General features: G+C 43.5%; 3 protein-coding genes across 6 annotated transcripts; 2 read left to right on the top strand and 1 right to left on the bottom strand.

Annotated features, from left to right (window-relative positions):
• Window positions 1-553: 553 nt before the first annotated feature.
• On the top strand, window positions 554-7,160 carry epx (eosinophil peroxidase). Its single transcript, XM_084017776.1, has 17 exons — window positions 554-916; window positions 997-1,084; window positions 1,168-1,258; window positions 1,339-1,514; window positions 2,012-2,144; window positions 2,262-2,391; window positions 2,477-2,683; window positions 3,056-3,422; window positions 3,502-3,662; window positions 3,738-3,996; window positions 4,092-4,262; window positions 4,876-5,113; window positions 5,195-5,406; window positions 5,491-5,655; window positions 5,784-5,867; window positions 6,013-6,109; window positions 6,486-7,160. The coding sequence occupies exons 1-17, from the start codon at window positions 899-901 to the stop codon at window positions 6,541-6,543; spliced, it is 2,655 nt and encodes an 884-aa protein (XP_083873902.1). The 5' UTR covers window positions 554-898; the 3' UTR covers window positions 6,544-7,160.
• A 148-nt stretch (window positions 7,161-7,308) lies between these two features.
• rab3il1 (RAB3A interacting protein (rabin3)-like 1) lies at window positions 7,309-16,760 on the bottom strand. Of its 3 annotated transcripts, XM_084017777.1 has the most exons (13): window positions 16,635-16,760; window positions 15,998-16,280; window positions 13,595-13,778; window positions 13,361-13,456; window positions 12,304-12,381; window positions 11,835-12,071; window positions 11,534-11,653; window positions 10,027-10,155; window positions 9,553-9,665; window positions 9,292-9,315; window positions 8,804-8,903; window positions 8,645-8,711; window positions 7,309-8,519 (listed from the first exon to the last, which is right to left on the bottom strand). In XM_084017777.1, exons 2-13 carry the CDS (start codon window positions 16,207-16,209, stop codon window positions 8,434-8,436), a joined length of 1,446 nt encoding a protein of 481 aa, XP_083873903.1. In that variant the 5' UTR covers window positions 16,210-16,280; window positions 16,635-16,760; the 3' UTR covers window positions 7,309-8,433. The 3 variants fall into 3 exon arrangements, with proteins under 3 accessions (XP_083873903.1, XP_083873904.1, XP_083873905.1); XM_084017778.1 differs by lacking the exon at window positions 11,534-11,653 and having other exon boundaries at window positions 16,635-16,748; XM_084017779.1 differs by lacking the exons at window positions 9,292-9,315; window positions 11,534-11,653 and having other exon boundaries at window positions 16,635-16,748.
• Window positions 16,761-17,652: 892 nt separating this feature from the next.
• best1 (bestrophin 1) lies at window positions 17,653-21,634 on the top strand. Of its 2 annotated transcripts, XM_084016981.1 has the most exons (9): window positions 17,653-17,809; window positions 18,480-18,574; window positions 18,674-18,907; window positions 19,038-19,192; window positions 19,315-19,392; window positions 19,721-19,873; window positions 19,966-20,046; window positions 20,133-20,284; window positions 20,376-21,634. In XM_084016981.1, exons 1-9 carry the CDS (start codon window positions 17,658-17,660, stop codon window positions 21,445-21,447), a joined length of 2,172 nt encoding a protein of 723 aa, XP_083873107.1. In that variant the 5' UTR covers window positions 17,653-17,657; the 3' UTR covers window positions 21,448-21,634. The 2 variants fall into 2 exon arrangements, with proteins under 2 accessions (XP_083873107.1, XP_083873108.1); XM_084016982.1 differs by lacking the exon at window positions 19,315-19,392.
• Window positions 21,635-21,742: the final 108 nt, after the last annotated feature.

Below are 21,742 nucleotides of genomic sequence, written 5' to 3'. Positions count from 1 at the left end.
AGGATTTCTACATTTCAGATCTTGAACATCACAGACAGTAGATTATGGGTCAACAGAGATAGTATTAATAACATCGTAATGAAATGGGACTGATGACTCATTTGATTGTATCACACACCTGGAGCATGAAAGGGAAGACCCAGTTAGCCTGGTGCCTCACATTTGAGCCTTAAAGGCTTATACTGGACGCGACTGCTTTAAGAGTCACATCTTCTTAACCGGTTCTGAGACCTTTCTGTTCTTCTTGTCATCCTCATCCACTGTTCTTCAATCATTTCCCAGAATCCTCACCTTCCGACCCACCAGCCTGTGTCACTGGTATGGGGGGGGGGATCAGATTGCAGGTTTTGACATGTGGCAAAGACGGACACACTTGATCTTTAAAAAAAATATCCATAAAAGAAGATGTACATGTCATTGTGGAATTCCATACGGCTGCTTAACAATAATAAATCCAACCTGTCTTTTCCATCTGCTTTTAAATTTGCTTGGACATTCGATATTTCAACGACTTTATCTGTTTGGTTTAATGTGTCCGCTGCAGCAAAGGTATTTTCTCTCCAGGGATGGGTAGAATTGTCTAATTTAATTGACATGATCTGAATATGACAGAAGGTTTTCATCATGAGGACAGAAGTCAACTTGATTTGAATGTTATTAGGTCGAGGCGGTGAGTCCAGTGTTTGATGTTGCGTTCCTGTCACCAGTAGAACAGATAAGGGGGGATTCTGCACATACCTGTTGGCCCCGCTGCCAGTGAATAAATGGCAACCCCGACATCTGGAGCTGAACACACATGCACAGGTCTGGCTGTCAAGATGAGTCGTGGTCAGTGCGGTGGCAAGATACTATGAGCGTGATTAGTTTCTGCATGGGTTGAAGAGTTTTAACGTTCTAGATGGAGGCAGCGCTCATGGTGAGTTTCTTTTATTCCCTTCTAAATTTAATAAAATAAATAGTTCTTGTGATATTTAGTTCAGGGTTTTCTGGTTTCAGGTGTCTGTCTCTCTGCTTGGACTGGCTCTTGTCCTTTTCTCCTTCCCTGAGCAAGCTTCCCTGAACAGGGTACTTGACAAAACCTCAGGTAGGATTTCTGGTTGATTATTACTGGTGAGACCCAGTAATAAAACTCAGTCTGACTCTGTTTTCCTTTGGTGCTGGCATCAGGACCTGTGTATTCAGGATCTGTGTTCGTGAAGGAGGCTCTACAAAGGGCGATCGAGCTGACTGATGCTGCTTACGCTCGCACTAGTGAAAGGTAAAAAAAAAATGCCCTGGGCACCATGACAATATTTCAGTCCCACTGAAAAGCATAAATTAAGCGATTAATGTTTCCAGGGTGAAGAAGTCTGTGTCTGAAGGCGCTCTGAGACCCAGTGACCTGCTGGCTCAGTTTAAACACACTGAAGCCAGGACCAGGACTCAGATCAGGGCTGCAGAACTGTTGGACAACACAGTGGAGCTGATCAGAGAGATGGTCTACACCGCCACGATGGTGCAGCCCGACCCTCGGGGTACTGAACAGCAGAGTAACAAACAGATGTGTCAGCACCTGTATGTCTACTAGTACAACAACTAGTACTTAGTACTACAACGACTTAATTTACATGCCAGGCCCTCCTTAGACTGGCTGTCAGCAGGTTTCAGGCTACAAACATGTTTTCAGATACACCAACGGAAAGCTGTCTGCTGGTTTTTGGGTGTGCAAACTATTTCACATTTTGTGTAAAAAAAAAAAAAAGTCAAGTAAATATTTGTAAAAGTGAATAATATATGATATGATTACATAAATAATAACGGGTTGCTTAGACCCACGGTGCCCTTGTAGGTCACAGAATCAATCAATGTAAATACAGATACAGATCATTCTAAATAGGTTTGTCTTCTATGAGGCAAGAGCAAATTATATGATCAACCACTCAAAAAAAGTTAAAGTTAATTTTTTTCCTTCTCCCAAATATTGAAGTTATTATTTATACTTCCATGTTGTGTTAACTGTATGTTCCCAAAGAGATGCTGAGTGACGGAGACATGGAGAATCTGCTGCAGGCGACTGGCTGCTCCACTGAGCTGCAGACACCCAGCTGCAACACAGACTGTCTGTCTGAGCGCTACCGATCCATCACAGGAGAGTGCAACAACAGGTTATTGCTCACACAAAAGAAACCATGTATTCACAGAGCAGCGCGGGGCCTGAAGAGATTTAGTTGGGTTGTTTGTTTTTTATATAACTGTATCTGTTGTATTGCTGTCCTGTTTAGACAGAAACCCCGATGGGGGTCTGCTAACATCCCATATTCCCGCTGGCTGCCTGCAGAGTATGAGGATGTGGGGGGGATACCCAGAGGCTGGGACCCAGAACACACCTACCATAACGCCACTCTGCCTCCAGTAAGAGTCCTGCAGCAGCTCTCGGTCGTCCTCTGTCCCGGCAGCTGCTGCAACTCCAACACTCCTGATTCTGTTTGTCGTCCAGGTGCGCCTGGTGTCTCAGGAAGTGCTGTTCACGCACAATGACAACATCTCTCTGGACGACAGTCTCTCCCACCTGCTGGTCGAGTGGGGTCAGTGGATAGACCACGACGTGGTGCTGACGCCTCAGAGCCCCAGTACATCAGCATTCAGGACAGGAGCTGACTGCACACGCACCTGCAGCCGGGACACACCCTGCTTCCCCATACAGGTGGTCGATTTTATAAGATACAATATTTGAATTCATTTTCCAAGATATGTTTGTGCTTAAGACGGCAGTGGATGTACATGTTTAAATAAATAGTTAAATTGTTTTGATTTTCCCTGCATGCATACAGAACTTAATATAAATACAAGATACATCCTAAAATAAGTAGAAAAAAATATTAGAAAAAAGAAATTGAATAAAGGTTTGATTGAAGGTGCATGACAATAATGAAGTGCTTACAATGTTGTAAATTACATGCAATTAGTAACTCCTACAACAATGCATCTATATTACAATATTTTCTGAGTTAAAACAACAGCAAATTAGTTTTTTCTCTCATCACTGACTATGAAAAAATCTATCCTCTCTCCCCAGATCCCTCTGTCAGATCCTCGCAACGGCATTCAGAGTTGCATGCCTTTCTTCCGATCTGCTCCCAGCTGTGTCGCTGGAGTCCCGTCTCGTCGCCACCGAGAGCAGCTCAACGCCATCACCTCCTTTGTAGATGCCAGCATGGTGTACGGCAGCTCCCCCAGTCTGGCCTCGACCCTGAGAAACCGCTCATCTCCTCTGGGCTCAATGGCCCTCAACTCCCAGCACGCAGACCAGAAGCTGGCCTATATGCCATATCTGCCACGCCTGCAGGCTCACCTGGACCCCTGCGGCCCTCGAAACACCACCACGTTGGGGGCACCGGAAAGATCCAGGCACCAGGAGAACACCACATCCTGCTTTCAAGCTGGTGAGCGAGAACATGGAATGGCTTGTCTGTTCTCCGCGGGCTTCGGTGGAGCTGTTGATTATGATTTGCGTTTTCACAGGTGACTCAAGAGCTAATGAGCATCTGGGAATGATTGCACTCCACACGTTGTTTCTGAGAGAGCACAACCGGCTGGTCAAAGAGCTGCACCTGCTCAACCCTCATTGGAGCCCTGATACACTCTATCAGGAGGCGCGCAAGATTATGGGAGCCATTCATCAGGTATCTCTAGTAGCTTCCACCTGTTCACTTCTACCTGCATGAGCACGGATGAGCCCTCTCACCTGTTTCCCTTAGATCCTGACATGGGAGCACTACCTGCCACGCATCCTCGGCGAGGACTCCATGTCTCGGGGGATGCCTCCCTACGAGGGATATGATCCTGAGGTGGATCCCAGCATCGCTAACGTATTTGCAGCTGCCGCATTTCGTTTTGCCCACGTCACCGTGCAGCCAGTGGTGACCAGGCTGGGGCCAGGATATACCCCTAACTCCCAGCATCCCCTGCTGCCGCTGCATCATTCTCTCTTTGCCTCTTGGAGGGTCGTGCAGGAAGGTAAATCTATGATACTTTCATACAGTCGCCTGAAAATACATGCAATAAACTAATTGTATCTGTTGCCGTCTCTCTCTGTTCTCCTGGTGTGTCAGGTGGTATAGACCCTGTGCTGCGTGGTCTGTTGCTGTCTCCGGCCAAGCTGCAGACTCCAGGTCAGATGATGGTGGAGGAGTTGACCGAGAGGCTGTTTCAGGCACAAGGAGGGATGCCTCTGGACCTCGGGGCTCTTAACCTCCAGAGGGGCCGGGATCACGGCCTGCCTGGTACCAGGGCTCTTATTTTTGGAACAGTTCAGTGTTTTACCATCATGGTAGCATGTTACATTACAGCTCAGTAATAACCATGTAATAGCTTAACATTATAAAAAGATTTGTGAGAAACGTGTTTCATTTTAATTATGTTTATTTACAAAATGGCATAAAAGCGTCCTAGCATAGTATGTCATCAATAAGTCATAGTACATTATGTCATAAAGACGTGAAAAAAATGAAAATTTAAAAAAAGTGATAGTAGCCTGTCATAAAAACTCATCGTATAGTATCACATTTAAATAGTCATATTATCATATGCCACTAAAATGTGATAAAAATGTATTATGTCATTAAAAGAAAAAAAAACGATATCATAAAAATGTCAAAGGGTCAGTATAGTTTGTCACAAAAATGTGTCTCTGAAGGTCTGTGCTTGATTCCTGAACCGGCTCCAGATATAGGGACATAGCCTTTAATACAGTATATATTTGCTGGAGCAGAATGTTGGTGAATTGAAGTGTATTAATGTATTGTGATGTTTCGTAGAGGTTGTCTCTGTCTCAGGTAATTAAAGCCCTACCTTTAATGCTATCCACTCACTTCCTGTCCTCCCTCCCTCCATCAGGATATGGCTCATGGAGAAAATCCTGCAGACTCTCTGTTCCCAACAACACATCAGAACTGGCCGAAATTCTGAATAACTTCACTCTGGCTCACAAATTCCAGCTGCTGTATGGGACGCCACACAACATCGACGTGTGGGTCGGGGCCATCTCTGAGCCCCCCCTGCCCGGAGGACGAGTCGGACCACTGCTGTCCTGCCTGCTGGCGAGACAGTTCAGAGCACTGAGAGACGGGGACAGGTGAAACTGAGTCCTCTGATGGAACATTATGACCATTATAGTGCAAGAAGAGAAATCTAAAGCTGTATTTTGTCTCTCGAGGTTTTGGTGGGAGAGGGAGGGAGTGTTCACCAGCACCCAGAGGAGACACCTCCACACCGTCTCACTGTCCCGCATTATTTGTGACAACAGCCACATCGCTCAAGTCCCCGCTGACCCGTTCTCACGCACCCAGAGACCAGAGGACATGCTGGCCTGTTCGCACCCGCTGATCTCCCACCTCAACCTCAGCCCGTGGAAAGAACCTGACACAGGTAAGGAAGTGGGACATATCCTGTTATTGTTATTATATTGATGTTATTGTATTTTCACATGGACCTGCCTAATCTCTCTTCCAGACCCCAGCTGTGGTCCGATGCCGAGAATTCAATCTGGCTACTCCCTGCTCTGTGACTCTGTGATTCTGTATCAGTGTCACTCTGGCTTCAAGCTGCAGGGATCTCCGTCTATCAGCTGTGATCCAGAAAGCCAGCAGTGGAGCCCCACACCCCCGACCTGTCACGGTCTGGTGACATGGATGGAATAGATCAATATGTTTCTAAAGACCAGTGCATCTCAATATGGTTCACATGTTCAAAATCACATGAACGTCTCATGACATTGATACCAAATTGTTGCCTGATTGTTGCAGATATTGATGAATGTAAAGAGCAAACTTCTCCCTGCCCACAAAACCTGGAGTGCGTCAACGTACCGGGTTCCTTTATTTGCTCAGGTTGGTTCAGATCATATGATGATGCACGGCCTCTTCATTCAAGCACATTTTCTTTTGCACATTTTGTGGAAGTATCCTTTCTTTCTTATATCATCGATGCATTTAAACATACACAACATCAAAGCATCTCCTCCTTCTGATCCAGAATCCTCCTCGCCGTCTGTCGTCTCTTTGGTCACGTCAGTGATCGTAGTGATCGGTGGTGTGGCCGCGCTGCTGATGATCATGTTCTGCTGTCGAAGGTAAGTCACTCAATGTCCAAATCGAGCTATTTTGTAGCTTTGTGACGATGCATTTTCCAGCTGATCCGAGAAGGTTTTTAAATGGTTTATTTAAAAAAAATAAAGAAACACTTCATCAGAAAACTTCTAGTTAAAAAAAAGCACATGAAAAGTAACCAATAACTAACTAAGTTATTATACAAATTCAGTAAAAAGTACAACATTTGTCTCTGAGATGTAGCGGAGTAAAAGTGTTAAGTTGCATAAAATGGAAATACTAAGTAAAGTACTTGAGTAAATGTACATGTTCTATGAATAATGAATGTGTCCCTGAAACATAATAAACATAACACTTGTTTTAAAGTAAAATATGAATAACTAAATATCTCTTTTGCAGATATTTTCCCAAGAAAGAAGAGTTGGTCAATGTTGGATGTTGCCAGGGGAAGAGTTAAAAAAAAGTTTGGTCAATGTTTGTCTTCATGTTCCTCTGCAGCATGTTATATGAACATTATCTTACCGTCTTAATCATTTTAAGTATTGCAAATGTATTGATCTGTGAGCTATCTGTAGAATACTTTATCTTGTTAATTTATAATACCATTAAAATACCATTTAACACAAAGGCTGGACAAACGTTTAACATGAATTGTGTTAGAACGACAGGTTGTAGCTCTAAAACATGCCAGGATCTGCTCATATGATCACGTTTTGTCCTCACACTGCACATTATGTCACTGACCAGTCTTACAGGGTTCATTCATTCACTACAAGTCAAACTATTTAAGAAGGTTGTAACCTGTATGATAAGGCCATGCAAACAGCATAACAAGCTTACAAAAGTCCTTTCAATCCGGAAACTAAAATCTTACCGGAAGGTCTGTTCCCAAAACAGATTTTCATACCATAAAGCCCCTCTGAGCGGGATATCGTCTCAGTATCCCTGTCCCTGTTTCCTGCTTACAAAGCTGTTGGGTAACTGTGTTTCAGAGCGCTCGGTATCGGGTTAACCGGGTTCCTGGTGACGACCTTAATCTAAAGCCAAATCAGCGTTGTGCCCTGAGAGAATTAGGTCTCTGTGTTAAAATGAAAAACAGCAATGAATCATCTTTCCCAAACTTCAGTCTAAACTTCACAAAAGGTCATAAACAGCTGATTAATTTATCGACTATCACATTTTGTCCGAACAGCCCTAGAAATCAAACACAGTACAAAAGTGATGCAGTGAGGCTACAATGCCTCATCTTTAATGGAGTGTTGTGATTATCAGTACACTAAAGTTAGGAAGCTCCAAGCCTTAAAGGAGGCTAAGAAGCAGTTATTGCACTTTGACACAATATTCTTCATTTTTACCTTTAACAGACAGTTTTCTGTAAAAAAAAATAATAATAATAATAATAATAAATCTATAGAAGTACAGCCAATATACATTGTATAATATGGCTGTGTTTTGCATTCATGCAAAGTGATTTATGGCTTTTACTCTGTACATACTATTCATTGCAGATGTGCAAATCTACAGTTGTGCATATTGCCATCACTTCTATTAAAGCTTCTTCATTTTCTGACTATATTGTAAAACTCACTATTTTGAGCCTGAAGGTATCATAACTAAGTAATTAATATGTCTGCTTATGAAGCACAGGCCACGCTGATGTGAAGCTGTTTCGTTGATGTGTGAATACAAGGCATCTAGAACAGGTAGTGCAAGAGTGCGTCAACAAAATAACGGCCATGCTGAGACAAAAGGTCTGTGGCAGTCCGAGCAGATAACGGAGAGTAACTAAGAGATGCTAGTGACCATGATATTTGTATAAGAATAACAAACCAAATCATTGTCAGATATTGTCAATCTCACAGTAGAGCTATTACATTACATAGTTATATAAGTATGTAATATTTGAGGTAAGAGACCAACTAAACTGTCTACACTACTTTCATGCGGTGTGCTCATTTTTTCAACAGACTAACGCCTGGAATATAATACATCATCTATTTGTATTAACATGAGAAGCTGTGTGTACTCCACCGGGGAGACTCAGAAACAATTCTCCTTAGCAGTGGAGAGAATTCCTGGAGGCCTGCAGTATAATGGAAACATGTATTTTACATACATGGAACTATCATGTTATTTTATTTCTTTCTACTGCTGGTTTAACTCTGGTCTTCCTGCATAAAAATGGCACATGACAAATGTATTCCTCCCTTGATGATCAACCTCTACTGCACACCAATGCTATACAACCTCTGCAACACAAACTGACCCATGACCTGTTTGTTACCACAGTTTTAACGCTGACCTTGAATAATCAAGGTCCTTGGATTGTGCCGTCCTGTCAGGTACTCTAGTCCTGGTCATTGAGGTAGAAACCTAACTTGGCCACAGTCATCTCTCTGCGAAGACGCATCACCTCCCAGAACATCTGCTCGGCTAAGGCAAAGAGACAACAACAGATACAACATGTCAGCATCCTGAATAAAATTCCTCGTAGGCAAAGCAAAAAGCAAAGGAGGCACAACAGACTCATTCTAAAACACATTTTAGTGTTAACTCACCATTGTGTCTCACCAGGCCCTGCTGGATGTAGCGGATATAAGTAAAGAAATTGCAAACAGCCGTGATCTGGAAAGGTTAAATAAGGACGAGGTCACATGTAGATAAAACTTAACAGCAGTGTGTCTAATGAAGGTTACAGGGAATAGGCAGGGATTTACCCGTCCTCGGCTGGAAGGAGAGATGTAATAGTAGCTCCCCTTGTCTCCAAGTTTAATGCGATGTCTGCAGAGGCGTGACATCCCGCTTAATGCACATTTTCTACAGACAGAAAGGCCATCTGTCAGACAATCACAGCAATAAGACGCAGACGCACACACAGTCACTGCTTTATCACAGCAAACACAAGTTCCAGTCCGTCAGGTCCATCAGGTATTATTAATGATCAAGCTTGGGTAAGTGAGACTAAATAAGCGAGAACACATTCCAGACACAGAAACATTTTAGTAGAGAATCAGCAACAAAAATGGCAGTGCACAATCAGACAAAGTTACTCACTGCAAGAGGAGAAAGGTTTGTTTACGTATATCCTGACACATGCAGAAACTTTGCTTACAACCTTTCAGACACCTGGAGAGGCAGACTTCATTTCATGCTACAGTCATTTGTTAGTGAAAAGCTGAAGTGATTGTTCCTGAAGAGGACTTACGTCTCTATTGCTGCCCTAAAGCCACTGTAAAGAAAAGATTTGTTTTTAAATCAGACAGTGATTAGAAATGTGCCCGTTAATTAATCCCCTCTAAGATCAGAGGTGAGACAATGAAAGACTTTCAGCTATGACAACTACTCATCAGAGGAAAATACAAAACCAAAGAAAAGGATGGTTTCCGTGTCAACCTAGCCTTTGTTTAGCAGTGAATCGTGAAAGAGAGGACAGGATGGTGGATGACATGTAGACGTGACAACTCACTTTGGGCCTCCACACTCGACGGCGGAGGCTTTAACCATCGGCAACGCTGACATGGCCACGGGCTCGATGGTCAAAGAGTTGTTTTCCACTGCACTCTGCACCAGCTGGGACAGCTGGGGAGAACAATAAGCAATAACGTTAACATGACTTCAAACTAGGGGTGTCACGGTAACCATGATATTTAAAAAATGAAATATTGGCATCAAGTTAATAGCCTTATACACATCTGATAATGGTAATGGAAATGATCTAGCACCTCTTAAGTGGTAACAGAATCTCTCTCCACCTCCCTACACTTTTGAGTGTGATTCATTTGCCAGAAAAATGGCAGGGGGGGCTTGAGCCGATCCCAGCTGACTGATAGACTTATTATTTTATTATTTACAAATTGACTACAAACATTGTAATCGTGATTCTGATATTGTGACAGCCCTACTTCAAACACTAAAAGATAATGCAGTGGTAGATTCTGACCTCAGATCTGGTGAAGGAGAGGCAGGGTCCAATGTCTTCTCTGTAGATGCGACTCAAGAAGGCAGAGGAGCGCTCTGTACTTGGATCCTCCTTCCACATCAAAAACTCTGCATACAGAACCGAGTCCATCTGAAAAAGAATCCATCACATTCACTTATTTAACCGTTTGTCTGATGTGTCAACTAAAGCCTCTCCACCCACCCTTCATAACACTGTGGAATTATAGAAGCTTGCAAATAATCCAATAAATCTAACAGCGCAAATTATAAAAAGATTATCGATTTTTTAGCTTGGGAATGATGGACTTTATCTACTTTTAACAGTTTTTTTTTTAACAGTCTTGTAACGCAAGAGCAGGACCTCCCAGCACCTTTCCAAATGATCATTACATCATTGGTTTTGATTGACAAACATTAGCAGATTAGATTTATTTTAAATGTAGCTTCTGTCCCTGTTACATATTTCCCACTACTTAAAGCCAAACCAGCATTTTTAACAGTCAAATCATACAACAAACTTCCCCCAACCAGTCAGAAGCCACAAACAATGTTGCTTCACATTGTTTTGTCAACTGCAAATGTGTTTCACTAATTAATACTTTGAAAAAAGATGACTAACAAGATCAAACATTAACATCACGTCTAAACTAAGGATGCACTGATACCAAATTTTTTCAGGCAAAGTACTTACATTTCAGTACTCGCTGATACCAAGTTCCAATATGAGTACTTAGTAATACCATTACAGTTCTGACAATAACTTTGGAAACATGTTTAATTTCACCTTCACCTCCTTTAACCTCACCTGACAAATTAAAGATCCAACATGATGCCGTTGCTGAAATGTAACATTCATGTTTTCTGATGCAAACAGAGCATAGTTTGCAGTAGGGATGTTAATAATTAACCTGCTATCAGTTAAACAGTTACAAGAAATATTAAAAGTAAGAGTCAGAGGAGAAGCTGATCCACCTTGAACGTCAACCCGCCTTAAGTGTTCCTGAGCCTGAGCAGCCAGAGTTGTTGATAACATTGAGGCTAACCCGCTTCACTTTAATTACCAACTCAATGACAAGAAAGACACGGTAATTGGATTTAACTATGTTTGTGCATCAGGTTATTGTTGCAGCGGGAGGCTTATTAGGCCCAGCTAATAGGTTTATGTCACGTTGCCTTAGTTGTGTTGGGTGCAGTTATATCGGAAGGAGTACGAGTACAGGAGCACAGTATCCAATACCTGATGGTGGTATCGGTGCATCCTTATTAATGAGAAAGCTGTGAAAAACAAACTTCTGAAAATATCAGGTCCATGTCCATCTCACAGCCACAGTGAAAACAGCAGCAACACATGTATAGTTAATGAGACACAGTGTATGATTGTCACTACTCTTGGGCAGAAATAACATGCTCGTTGTATCATAAAAGCATAGAAACAACAGAGAACAGATCCGTCGGCCAGCAGCCACATTTGAAAGAATTAGGAGACCTGGTCGAAGGGATGCAGTTACCTGTCTGCTGTGAGTGCCCAGCCCCTCCCCCTGCTGCTGCCAGTAATGGTCAAAGGCCACACTGACAGACTGGCCAGGAACAAGGCAGAGTATCAGAGAGAGGAGAGCAGGAACAGCAGGCTGAGAGAGGAAGAGATACAGGAGACAGACAGGAAGAACAAGTCGGAGGAGGTTAGCACTGGGAGAAAAGAGAAAAGCAAAGAGAACTTGAGTTACAAGTGACTGGAAACAAGGACGAGGCATAGAAACAGAAATGCACGGAGGAGAAGAGAAGCAAACGTATAAACTATATTCGGGTTACCTCTCGGTCCTCTTTGGCCACAGACTGAATGGAAACTGAGGAGGGTTCTGGTTTTCCAGGTGAGGATGGAAAGCCACCGCTCGCACTCTTGTTGCGGACGTGGCCGCCGCCGTGTTTGTACGCTCCCCTGGTCCCCGACGGCTGCAGCTGTGGATGCAGCTGCCGGTTCGGTGACGAAGGCGTTGATGTCAACACAAGAGTCTTGAGCGCCGTCACCTCTGCTTGCAGAACATCAATCTGGGAGCCAGACATAGTAAATATAAAACATTTTTTTACAAAAAATAAAATCTACAACAATCTTTTTATACACCAAATGTATATTGGAATAGCCGTCCCATATTTAAGACAAATCAGTTTCATTCAAATATAACGTTCAGTATTCAATTCAGCTGCAATGAATGATATCTAATGAGACAAAGGGTTCATGAAAATCACTCAGCCCATGACACATCACCTTAAGTTCACACACCTTTCCCTGAGCCTCCTTCAGCTGTTTCTCCGCTGCCGCTTGTTTGACGTTCGCGTCATTCACCATCTTGTGGGCTTCCTGTCGTGATGAAGATTGAAAGATTAACGCACGGTATGTTGTCCATCTGTACTGTGGTTTTAAAAGGAGATCTCCAATATCTGATCAGCTTGTGAACAGTAAATCTGTTAGAAAGTTAAAGCAGTGATAAGGGTCATACTCGATCTTTTCAATCCCGCATCAATAGCATCACCCAGTCCGCGTATTTCCATCTCCGTAACATAAACCACCTTCAGCCGCTCTGCCCCCCGGCTCTGGAACTCATTACCACCCGACCTCAGAAATATCACCTCACTCCCACTATTCAAAGCCACACTATTCAAATTCAAAAACCCATCTGGTTAAAACTGCCTTTCCCCTATGGTTTAAATTGCACTGTCTAATTGTAACCATATCTTAACTGTCCCAATTTTAACTGTCTATTCTAACTTGTTTGTTTTGTATTTTATTGGTTGTTTTTTATTCACTGTACGGTGTCCTTGAGGGCCCTGAAAGGTGCCTATAAATAAAATGTATTATTATTATTATCATCATCATTATTATTATTATAAGGAACTTTGGGCCCTTTGGCAGTAAAACAAGCATCAACATCAACAATATCACAAAAGCTTTGTTTAATTTAAATGAATGTATATCTGATGATATGTAAAGGTCTGTTTGAATACATGTTAAAGTCTGTATACATATCATATTGTATAATGCGCATAATTAAAATGGAAAACATAGAATTTGGGAAAAATAAAACCGTTTCCAGAGGTCTACCTGGGTTTTAAACACTGAGTCAAAACTAAACATCTGAAACTTTACGGTAAAAAAAAAGAAATATGCTGTTTCCCAACAGTGGAAAGGCTGACATTTTACAGTGTGATTGATGTAAACGTTTTTACTGCAATGCAAATTATGAGTTTGAGGACTTGTAATGGATCACATTACTTCCTCATCCCTCATAAGCAGGTGTCCACATGACAGTGCAGTCAGCAGAGCAATGGTTATTGCTGACCTCAAACAGACTGGCAGTCAGCTCCTCCAGCTCCTGCTCCAGCTGAATCCTGACCTGTGACAGACGCTCACACTCCTTGTCCTTTAGTTTCAGTTCCTGAAGTGTGCAAGAGAAAAGGTCACAGCCACATTTAACAAGGAAGGACATTTGCATTGTCGTCTTTTCTTTTTTTCAGGTCACACACACAGACGCTTTGTGTGTCTGTGTGCGTTAGTATGAGGTAGGTTACGACACCTTCTTTGCAGCGTCCAGCTGTTCCCTGAGGATCTCCGAGCCCTTTTCTCTGATCTCCTTTTCTCTGATCTCCAGCGAGGAGCTACGAAGCCGGGAGAGGTCGCCATGGGCCCTACCTGAGGTGGGCACAGCCTGGCCTCCTCCCTCCACTCTGGACTTTGGCTCTGGATCCAGATCTACCAACCTTCACACAAGCAGAAATATAATCAGTATTGTTCTATGTAGGGGAACATGAAAATGGCATGTCCGCGCCTTAAAATGTTTGCTTTGTGTCGTACGTCATTGTGTGTGTATGTTTTCATTGTGGGTGCCAAGTCTCTGAAGATATGTATTAACTTTCTATATAACTCTGGATAAACAGATAATGATCCTAATGACACTACTAAGTCGTCATTTTCATGTTGGACATATAGTCATCATAAAAATAAAAAAAAGATACAAATATATAATAATATATAACACTGGGTTGTTTATTAGATAGGCTACACCTGGCTAAAAATAATACATGTTTGAAATATTAAGGTGTACTGAACAACAACACATTACATTTCATTATTAAGTTCATTCAAATGTCTGACCACATCAACACATCTGCCTGCAGCTGTAATGATGAACCATGTTCTCAGTTAGAAATCACGTTGAGACCCCCGGGTTCCTCTGTTACTGCGTTAACAAGCACAACATTAACCCACAAAGTCGGGCAAAGCCACATAAACGAGGCGCTGAGCCGCGGGTTTAGCTAGCTGGTCGTTAGCTCGCTAACAGAACTTTTTAGTGTCCCGTCGGTGTCCGCCCTTACCCTCTCAGTGTCCGGGACAGCAGATATCCACCTCCCGCCCTGTCCTTGAGTCTGTCCGCTTCTACACTCCAGTGTCCTTCGGCTGTCGTGTTTGTTTTAAATGAACAAATACTGTAGTAACTGCGCTAACGTTAGCTGGTTTCAGTTAAAATCTCAGCCGTCTTAAATCAGTGGAGGAATGCGGACGCTGACGTAGACAACCGACAACCGCAGCAGCGATTTGATGGGAACTTAAAAAAAGAAAAGGTTTTTAAAGTGTAACACCGACTTTTGTCAACACCTTTGCAGCAACGTACTTCACTGTTCCTCTACTCATCCCCGTGTGCTTATTTGTCCGGGCAAGAAAAGTGTCTCTGCCCCGTTTCTGCCTCTTCTCGCCGGTCACATGACAGCGCATCCACGCCCTGACCGACGAGCCCGGCCGCTGTGAGCGGCGCGGCCCGGCCTCACACACCCGAGCTGACATCCAGCACACAGGGAGCTGTTTATCTGTGAGTGGAGGCATGGGAGGCTCTAACTGTTTGACCCCTGAGGGAAACACGGGGTTCAAGCCCCAGATATTGTTCAGCAAACATAGATATTTAGTATCATTGACTGATTGCCCTGCTAGGCCCTGGGTGCAATGTTTACAGTTTTTATTAATCTATATGCAAGAATAGCTGGCCCCAGATTTCTCCTGTCGGTGGTCATGTGATTAACTTTCATTAAGTAACGTGGAACATTTAAACAGTAGCACAGTATAAAAATAATAAAATATCCCTTTTATAAATAACATGCATCAAAACCTAAGCCCTATATAAACACATACAATATCAACCTATGTGTCGACCAATAAGTAAAATGTATTATTTCAGTAAAGAAATACCAAATAAATGTTGGAGGGTCTTCAGAACCAATCTCCATCAGTGTCTCCGTTAGTTGTCCACCAAAGAGCACTAACAGTTACATTTATTTTTTAAATTCTAAAATGTTCTGCATGCACACCTTGGTCACAATTCTTTAAGAAACACATTTAACAGGGATTTAACAGATTTTTTAAAACTCTTGAATATCAATATCGTCTTAAATCCAATGTCAATCAGGCTCTACTAATAACACACAGAGTTACAATGCAAACTCCCTTCCACATTAATTCAACCCCTAACTGTGTAATCACAACGTTCCTGATTTGACTTCTTAACTTTCATGTGGGGACTTTTGTTGCACACCATCCTTCATCTCTTTCACTTACCGTATTTCCTGTAAGCTCTCCACTGTGCCCTCTAATAAAGCCAAAATATGAAATCAACACACGTTCTCATTTGACCCCCGCAGCAGGCCCACGGACTGAAAACATGCCTGAATGTGCTGCATGGGTGCTCTTCACTCTCTTTATCTGATATCTGCAATGCAGAATAAGACTAAATATATAACCCTGTTTGCAGGTTTGTATTTGACTTGACCAACTGGCTGCTGCGTTTTTGATGTTGGATGTGCAAAATTAACTGAAATGGTGTCTTCTGGAGGTGAAGGGGGTACCGATATGGACGAGAGTGAAGCATTTGAATCTTCTATATGCAGCATTGTGCATTTTAAACAATCATGCTCAATGCTGTGATACTCACCGTCCAACAATGCAGCCTTCCTCCTCACTCTCCCTGCTGCACTTGTGTCTGGCGGCTGGCTGTCCCAGGGCAGCAGGTGTGCCGAAAAACACTGCAGAGGAATACACCGCTATTCCAGACCTCCCTGATTTGAGGACTTCATATCCTGGGCTGGCTGAAGACGGTGGAGAAGAGGAAATCTGGATGCTGTGAATTCCCTCGAAAGCATCCATGTCTTCCTCGGACAGCACAGAGACTTATCAGGAACGTCAAGATGTCTCCATTAACGTCTTGTGTCAAGCACCTACAATTCAGAAAAGACAAGAGTTACATCCTGCAATTTCAAATCGTATGAAAACTTAATAAGCTTCACTAAACGAAACCTCACAGTAAAGTCTTGCAGTGCAGTACAAGTCATGACCTCTACGGCGTGTGAATAACACACACACCTTCCCTCTCTGAATGCTGCAGAGGAGCTCGGGCTCTTTTATTTGCAGGTTGTCATACTAAAGGAATTTGTTTCTTCTGTGAGATATCCAGTGCAAACAAAACTTCAACCCGAGTTACAAGATACAGTGTCATGCATGCTTCACACACATGAGGAGAGCCACTTAATCCAGGGTTATTTAAAGACAGAAAATACACAGATTGTACTCACCAAAGTGTTCAAAATTGATCCTCGGTAGTTGCCAGAGCATCAAAAATCTGTCAAAACTGCTGAATTGTGCTCCGATAATCTCAAGATTGAACTCTGTCCGCACTTCGCCCTGCTTTTGGTCTGCTGGTTACACAGGAAGGGTTAATCACTAACACCCTCTGGCCAGTTAGAGCGGAGCTGTGCACATTTCTTCCAGCAGAGGGGGAAGGACGACAGTCTCACCTGATCAAAAGTAGAAGTAAATACTGAATGATACCTCAAACAGAAAAAAAAAATCAAAGTTCCCTCTAGATGTTCTCTGAAATCAAGAGTTGATCATATGTTTGATTTGCAGAGAGAAATAGCTGGGTGATGAGCTTTTATTAAATGCTTCCATAGTGTCATATTTCCAAAATCTGAACTATGCAGCCCTCATGCCTTTAACCAACCTATTAGTGGCAGTCTGGGTGCTCCGCTCTGCTCAGATTTGTTCAGATTAACAGGACCCGGCCTCACAATGCAGCTTTGTTGCTGGAACAGATTAACACATCAAGTGACCGGAGGTGTAGGAGTCCCTTGATGTCTTTTTCTTTCCTGCTTCCTATTCTCCAACATCATTCCAACGGACGCTGCCCCTCCACATCTCGGGCCACAGTGAGAGCGATGGCCAGACGTTTCCATACTGTATGGTAAGTAACAACTTCACAGCCTTGTATTTGACATGTTCACATGTTGTTTTTGCCTGTTGTAGCTTTGTAGACATCTCTTCAGATGTAGTGGTGTATTGTTTATCTATAAAATGAGGGGAAAATATAATTTATGTAATTTTAAATCAATTTCAGTTGATTTAGTGAATCCAAACAGATTGAAGACTAAGTAGAAAAAATATATAAAATAACTAATGCTGCTGTTTCACTTGATCATTTTAGATTTGTGACCAAATTGGCCTTATGAGAGCCAGGTTGATTGCGGAGAACGCCACCACATTGGTTTCCTTCATGTCACGACACAGACAGCCGGCAAGTTGGCCAGCGAGCAGCAGCAATGACCATAACGTACTCTCGCAGAGTTGCTGATGCAGGTCTGGGGACCTTCTTTCACCTGCTTCTGCGATGGAAGGGCAGCATCTATAAACTGCTCTATAGAGAGCTCATCATCTTCACTCTTCTCTACTACTTCTTCAGTATTGTTTATAGGTACTCTCATAGTAAAAATCCATTTCATGTTACTTATGAGGACACAGATACCCGATATATGATTAATACAATGATGACATAATGAATATCGGCTCAAATCAGCTCCAGTAGTAGCATTATTCAAAGGAAGATTCATACGTTTTATTATAGCTCTTAACGGGTCTCAACATGGCGACCCACTGAGCCAGCGGCTTGCAGCTAACAGTGCTAACAATGCAAACAATGCAAACAATGCAAACTACAGCACGATGACACCGTCGTTCAGGACGGTTATCAGCTGGAATGGCTGTATGAGAGCAGTGCGGAGCAGCAGCCATGAGCTAGCCGGTGGGCCACCGTCACATGCACTAAAAGGCAGCCCAGCTATGTAAACAAAGAGAGGATCTGACTACAACACACACAGAGTGGGCATTACTTTATACTCTAATGGGGTCAGTACACAGAAAAAGTACAAAATAATGTATTTTCTTAAAGCAGTGTATTTCTGCCGCCATGAAAAGAGAAGCATTAGTTGAGTTTCTCATTATAACAAAAAACATTTTTCATTCTAATTTAAGATTCTTTTCATATCAATATCTTGTTATGTTCTAACAAGAAGTGGAGTAAATATGTTAATCTTAGACTATGAAGGTGTTTTTATTTATAATACTTTATGTTATTGCTTCACCAGGTTTGTGTTAAATGATGACCAGAAGAGGCTGTTTGAGAAGCTTTCAATATACTGTGACCGCTATGCAGAGCTCATCCCTGTGTCGTTTGTGCTGGGTGAGTTCAGGCCGATTGTTTCACGCGCCCACATCTAAATTTCAATGTAAGACGTTCCTGGAAACCAGGTTGGCATACAGTTTGACTTTATCCTGCCAGGTTTCTATGTTACCTTGGTCGTGTCCCGTTGGTGGGGCCAGTTTGAGAATGTCCCCTGGCCGGACCGCTTGGGAGCATTAGTGGGTGGTCATGTGCGTGGAGCTGACGAGGCCTCGAGGCTGACCCGACGAACTCTGATGCGATACGCCAACCTCTCTGGTGTGCTCATCTACCGCTCTGTCAGCACAGCGGTCTACAAGAGGTTTCCTACCATGGAGCACGTGGCGCAAGCAGGTATATGACGTGGCAACGAAACCACCAAGACTCCCTGTTCTTGGTCGTTAGCAGTCTTACAACTATGAGTTCAGAACTAAAAATGTACTCTGTTTGTGTCATTCCTTCATTTCCACATTGTGCCTCTCAGGTTTGATGACGTCGGAGGAGCTGAGGCACCTGGAGGACTTGCGCTCTCCTCACAACAAATTCTGGGTTCCCTGCATGTGGTTCGTCAGTCTGGCTCTGAGGGCTCGGACTGAGGGTCGCATCAACAACGATGTAGCTCTCACAGCCATTCTCACTGTAGGTCTTCGTGTGCATCCATCTGCAGGCCCAAAGTGCCTGAACATTTACATACTGTAGACATTTTAGCTCTGAAACCATTTTCTAAAATGTGCCTGTCCTCCTTTTTCCCGTTGCTTCAGGAGTTGAATAGTTTACGGGCAAAGTGTATGAAGCTATACGGCTACGACTGGATCAGCCTGCCTCTTGTCTATACTCAGGTTTGTTGACATCCTATGTTAAAACTGAAATAAAGTAGATGAAAAATGGATGGAACAATTTTAATTTTGTATAAATGTCAATGATTAGATTTGAAAAAAAAAATCACTGCTAATAACAATGATGCAGAGTTAATATTGGTTTGCTGAAAAATTGAATTGAATTTTCTGTGTTAATAATGAAAATAATAATCATTATCATGTACCTAAAATCATTTACCTCAATTTGATCAAATTTAATGTGACCAAGGAAAACACAATTGAATCATCAAAAAAGCAATGCAAACTCCGTGAGAGAGTGAAAAACACCTGACTCATGTCTTTTAACCAGGTGGTGACAGTGGCGGTCTACAGCTTCTTCCTGGCTTGTCTGATCGGTCGTCAGTTCTTGGATCCAGCTCAGGGTTACCCTGGTCACGATCTGGACTTCTACCTGCCTGTTTTCACCCTCCTGCAATTTTTCTTCTATGTTGGTTGGCTGAAGGTGAGGATCAAGTCACGCTGATGCTGCACAAGAAATGTAACTAATTTGTCCTTCTGAGCTTTATTGTGGTCTTCTCTGCTCGTGGTTCTCAGGTGGCTGAGCAACTCATAAATCCTTTTGGCGAAGATGATGATGACTTTGAAACCAATTGGCTCATTGATCGCAATTTACAGGTTTGGAATCAAACCACTTACTTTTTCACGAGCTGCAAGTCCGAGGTCGTCCCGTTTTACTCGCTGTGATTTCCGTTGCCTCCCAGGTGTCCTTGTTGTCTGTGGATGAGATGTACGACAGCCTGCCGCTGGTTGAGAGGGATATGTACTGGAACGAGTGTGAACCTCAGCCCCCCTACACTGCTGCCAGTGCTGAACACCGTAAACCCTCCTTCATGGGCTCAGCCCTAGATATCAGGTAATGTTTTTATTTTCTGGCAGAAAATGCTCAAATACTGAAAGAATACTCTCCTAACCATCATATAACCCACCTATTCAATCTAAACTAGTGTTCCTAAAGAGGAGATGGAGTTTCAGTCCAATCTGGAGCAAATAAAAGAAAATGAGGAAGCCAACTACTCCACCCCACTCCTCGGAGGGCTGGGTCGTCTTCTCGGTGTCCACTCCCCTAACTTTCCTCGCTCATCCCGTGTCTCTCTGCTGCGCCGCCGCCCTGGAGCTCCGCTAAGCCGCTTCCCTCTTTACCTGCACCCAGACCCATCAACTCCAAATCAGAGCCGCCAGCCTTTGAACCACGAGCGAGATCCGGACTATGCCTTCTCCACCATGCCCTTGTACGAGAGGCCGGGTTTCTACAGCTGCCCACAAACACCCATCCACTGCGCGCCCCCTGCGGTGCCTCGCCCTCGTCCTGCCCGGCGAACTCAGAACGAGTGGGACCGCAGCTGCAGCTCACTCGCTCATCCAATGGTGGGCTCGCAGCAGTTGCCTCCCGACACCCCCAGCCACATGCCCCCACCGCCCTCCTCTGCTTTCCCCTGGCTGAGTGAGGATGGTGAGGTGTCAAACACCCCTACTTTTTCCTTCCCTGACCCTCCACCTGAACTCTGCCCAATATCTAAACTCAGACCTGGACACGGCCTGCTCTCCCGCCGCCCACCACCTCCCCGCCTCACTCTGGACACCCTCCCCTCGGCTGACACCCAGGCCGGACCCCCAAGTGCTCGGGCAGCAGGAAGCGGAGGAGAACGGGTGTTCACTTTCACTCCTCCCTCTCGCACAACTGCCGCAAATCCCATTAATCCCAACAGCAGCTCTAGCAGCATTAATGCAACAAGCACCAACGGCACTGGCATGACGGGAAGTCTCTGCAATGGTGCAAGTCACACTAATTTTAGTAACCATGGGAACTTCAGCACCAACATGAGAGCAAGCAATGGGGGCACCAACGGTGGGCTGAGCAACATGAATACAGTTTCCACTTCAGCGTCATCACAGCAAGAAGCCAATCAGCAACACTCACCCAATGATTCAGGAATCTCATTGGCTGAAGGGGACCTGCTGAGCGTTCTGGTGGACAGCAGCGTGAACAAGGCGGCACGAGGGAGGGAGCAGGACTGAAAACCCAGGTGTGACGGACTGTTTTTGGATCACACGTGGCATTCAGGCCCTTATCAATGTTATATCTGAACTTCATCACAGCCATCTGGAGCCCGACACACAACTGAGAAGTATTTGTCACAAACACTGAGTTAATCTCTACTTTCTGTTAAGCTCTTATAGAACAATTAACCTACTTGTAAGACAAAAAGCACCTTATGAGATTTAACGGTCAACATGTGAAGGACTTTCCTGTTCCTTCTGAAACTCAACAAATAGCCAAAATGTGTATATTCTTAAAGAAAGTAGTCTTTTA

The sequence above is a fragment of the Eutrigla gurnardus genome (genome assembly GCF_963514095.1).
Source record: "Eutrigla gurnardus genome assembly, chromosome: 9".
In the NCBI taxonomy this organism is placed as follows: Eukaryota; Metazoa; Chordata; class Actinopteri; order Perciformes; family Triglidae; genus Eutrigla; species Eutrigla gurnardus.
Note: the sequence above shows the minus strand (reverse complement) of the source record. Positions and strands in the feature narration are given on the sequence as shown.

What these genes read in the sequence shown, in the direction of transcription:
- rab3il1 (XM_084017777.1), bottom strand. Translation starts at nt 16,209, where the DNA reads ATGGATGCTTTCGAGGGAATTCACAGCATCCAGATTTCCTCTTCTCCA. An exon ending in GAAGGCTGCATTGTTGGACG is followed by an intron (nt 13,779 to 15,997) that starts GTGAGTATCACA and finishes GCTTGTGTGAAG; the next exon opens with GTTGGTAGATCTGGATCCAG. An exon ending in TGGCCAAAGAGGACCGAGAG is followed by an intron (nt 11,654 to 11,834) that starts GTAACCCGAATA and finishes TTCCTCTCTCAG; the next exon opens with CCTGCTGTTCCTGCTCTCCT.
- best1 (XM_084016981.1), top strand. Translation starts at nt 17,658, where the DNA reads ATGACCATAACGTACTCTCGCAGAGTTGCTGATGCAGGTCTGGGGACC. An exon ending in GGAGCACGTGGCGCAAGCAG is followed by an intron (nt 18,908 to 19,037) that starts GTATATGACGTG and finishes TGTGCCTCTCAG; the next exon opens with GTTTGATGACGTCGGAGGAG. An exon ending in CTCTCACAGCCATTCTCACT is followed by an intron (nt 19,193 to 19,314) that starts GTAGGTCTTCGT and finishes CCGTTGCTTCAG; the next exon opens with GAGTTGAATAGTTTACGGGC.
- epx (XM_084017776.1), top strand. An exon ending in TACGCTCGCACTAGTGAAAG is followed by an intron (nt 1,259 to 1,338) that starts GTAAAAAAAAAA and finishes TAATGTTTCCAG; the next exon opens with GGTGAAGAAGTCTGTGTCTG. An exon ending in GGTGCAGCCCGACCCTCGGG is followed by an intron (nt 1,515 to 2,011) that starts GTACTGAACAGC and finishes ATGTTCCCAAAG; the next exon opens with AGATGCTGAGTGACGGAGAC.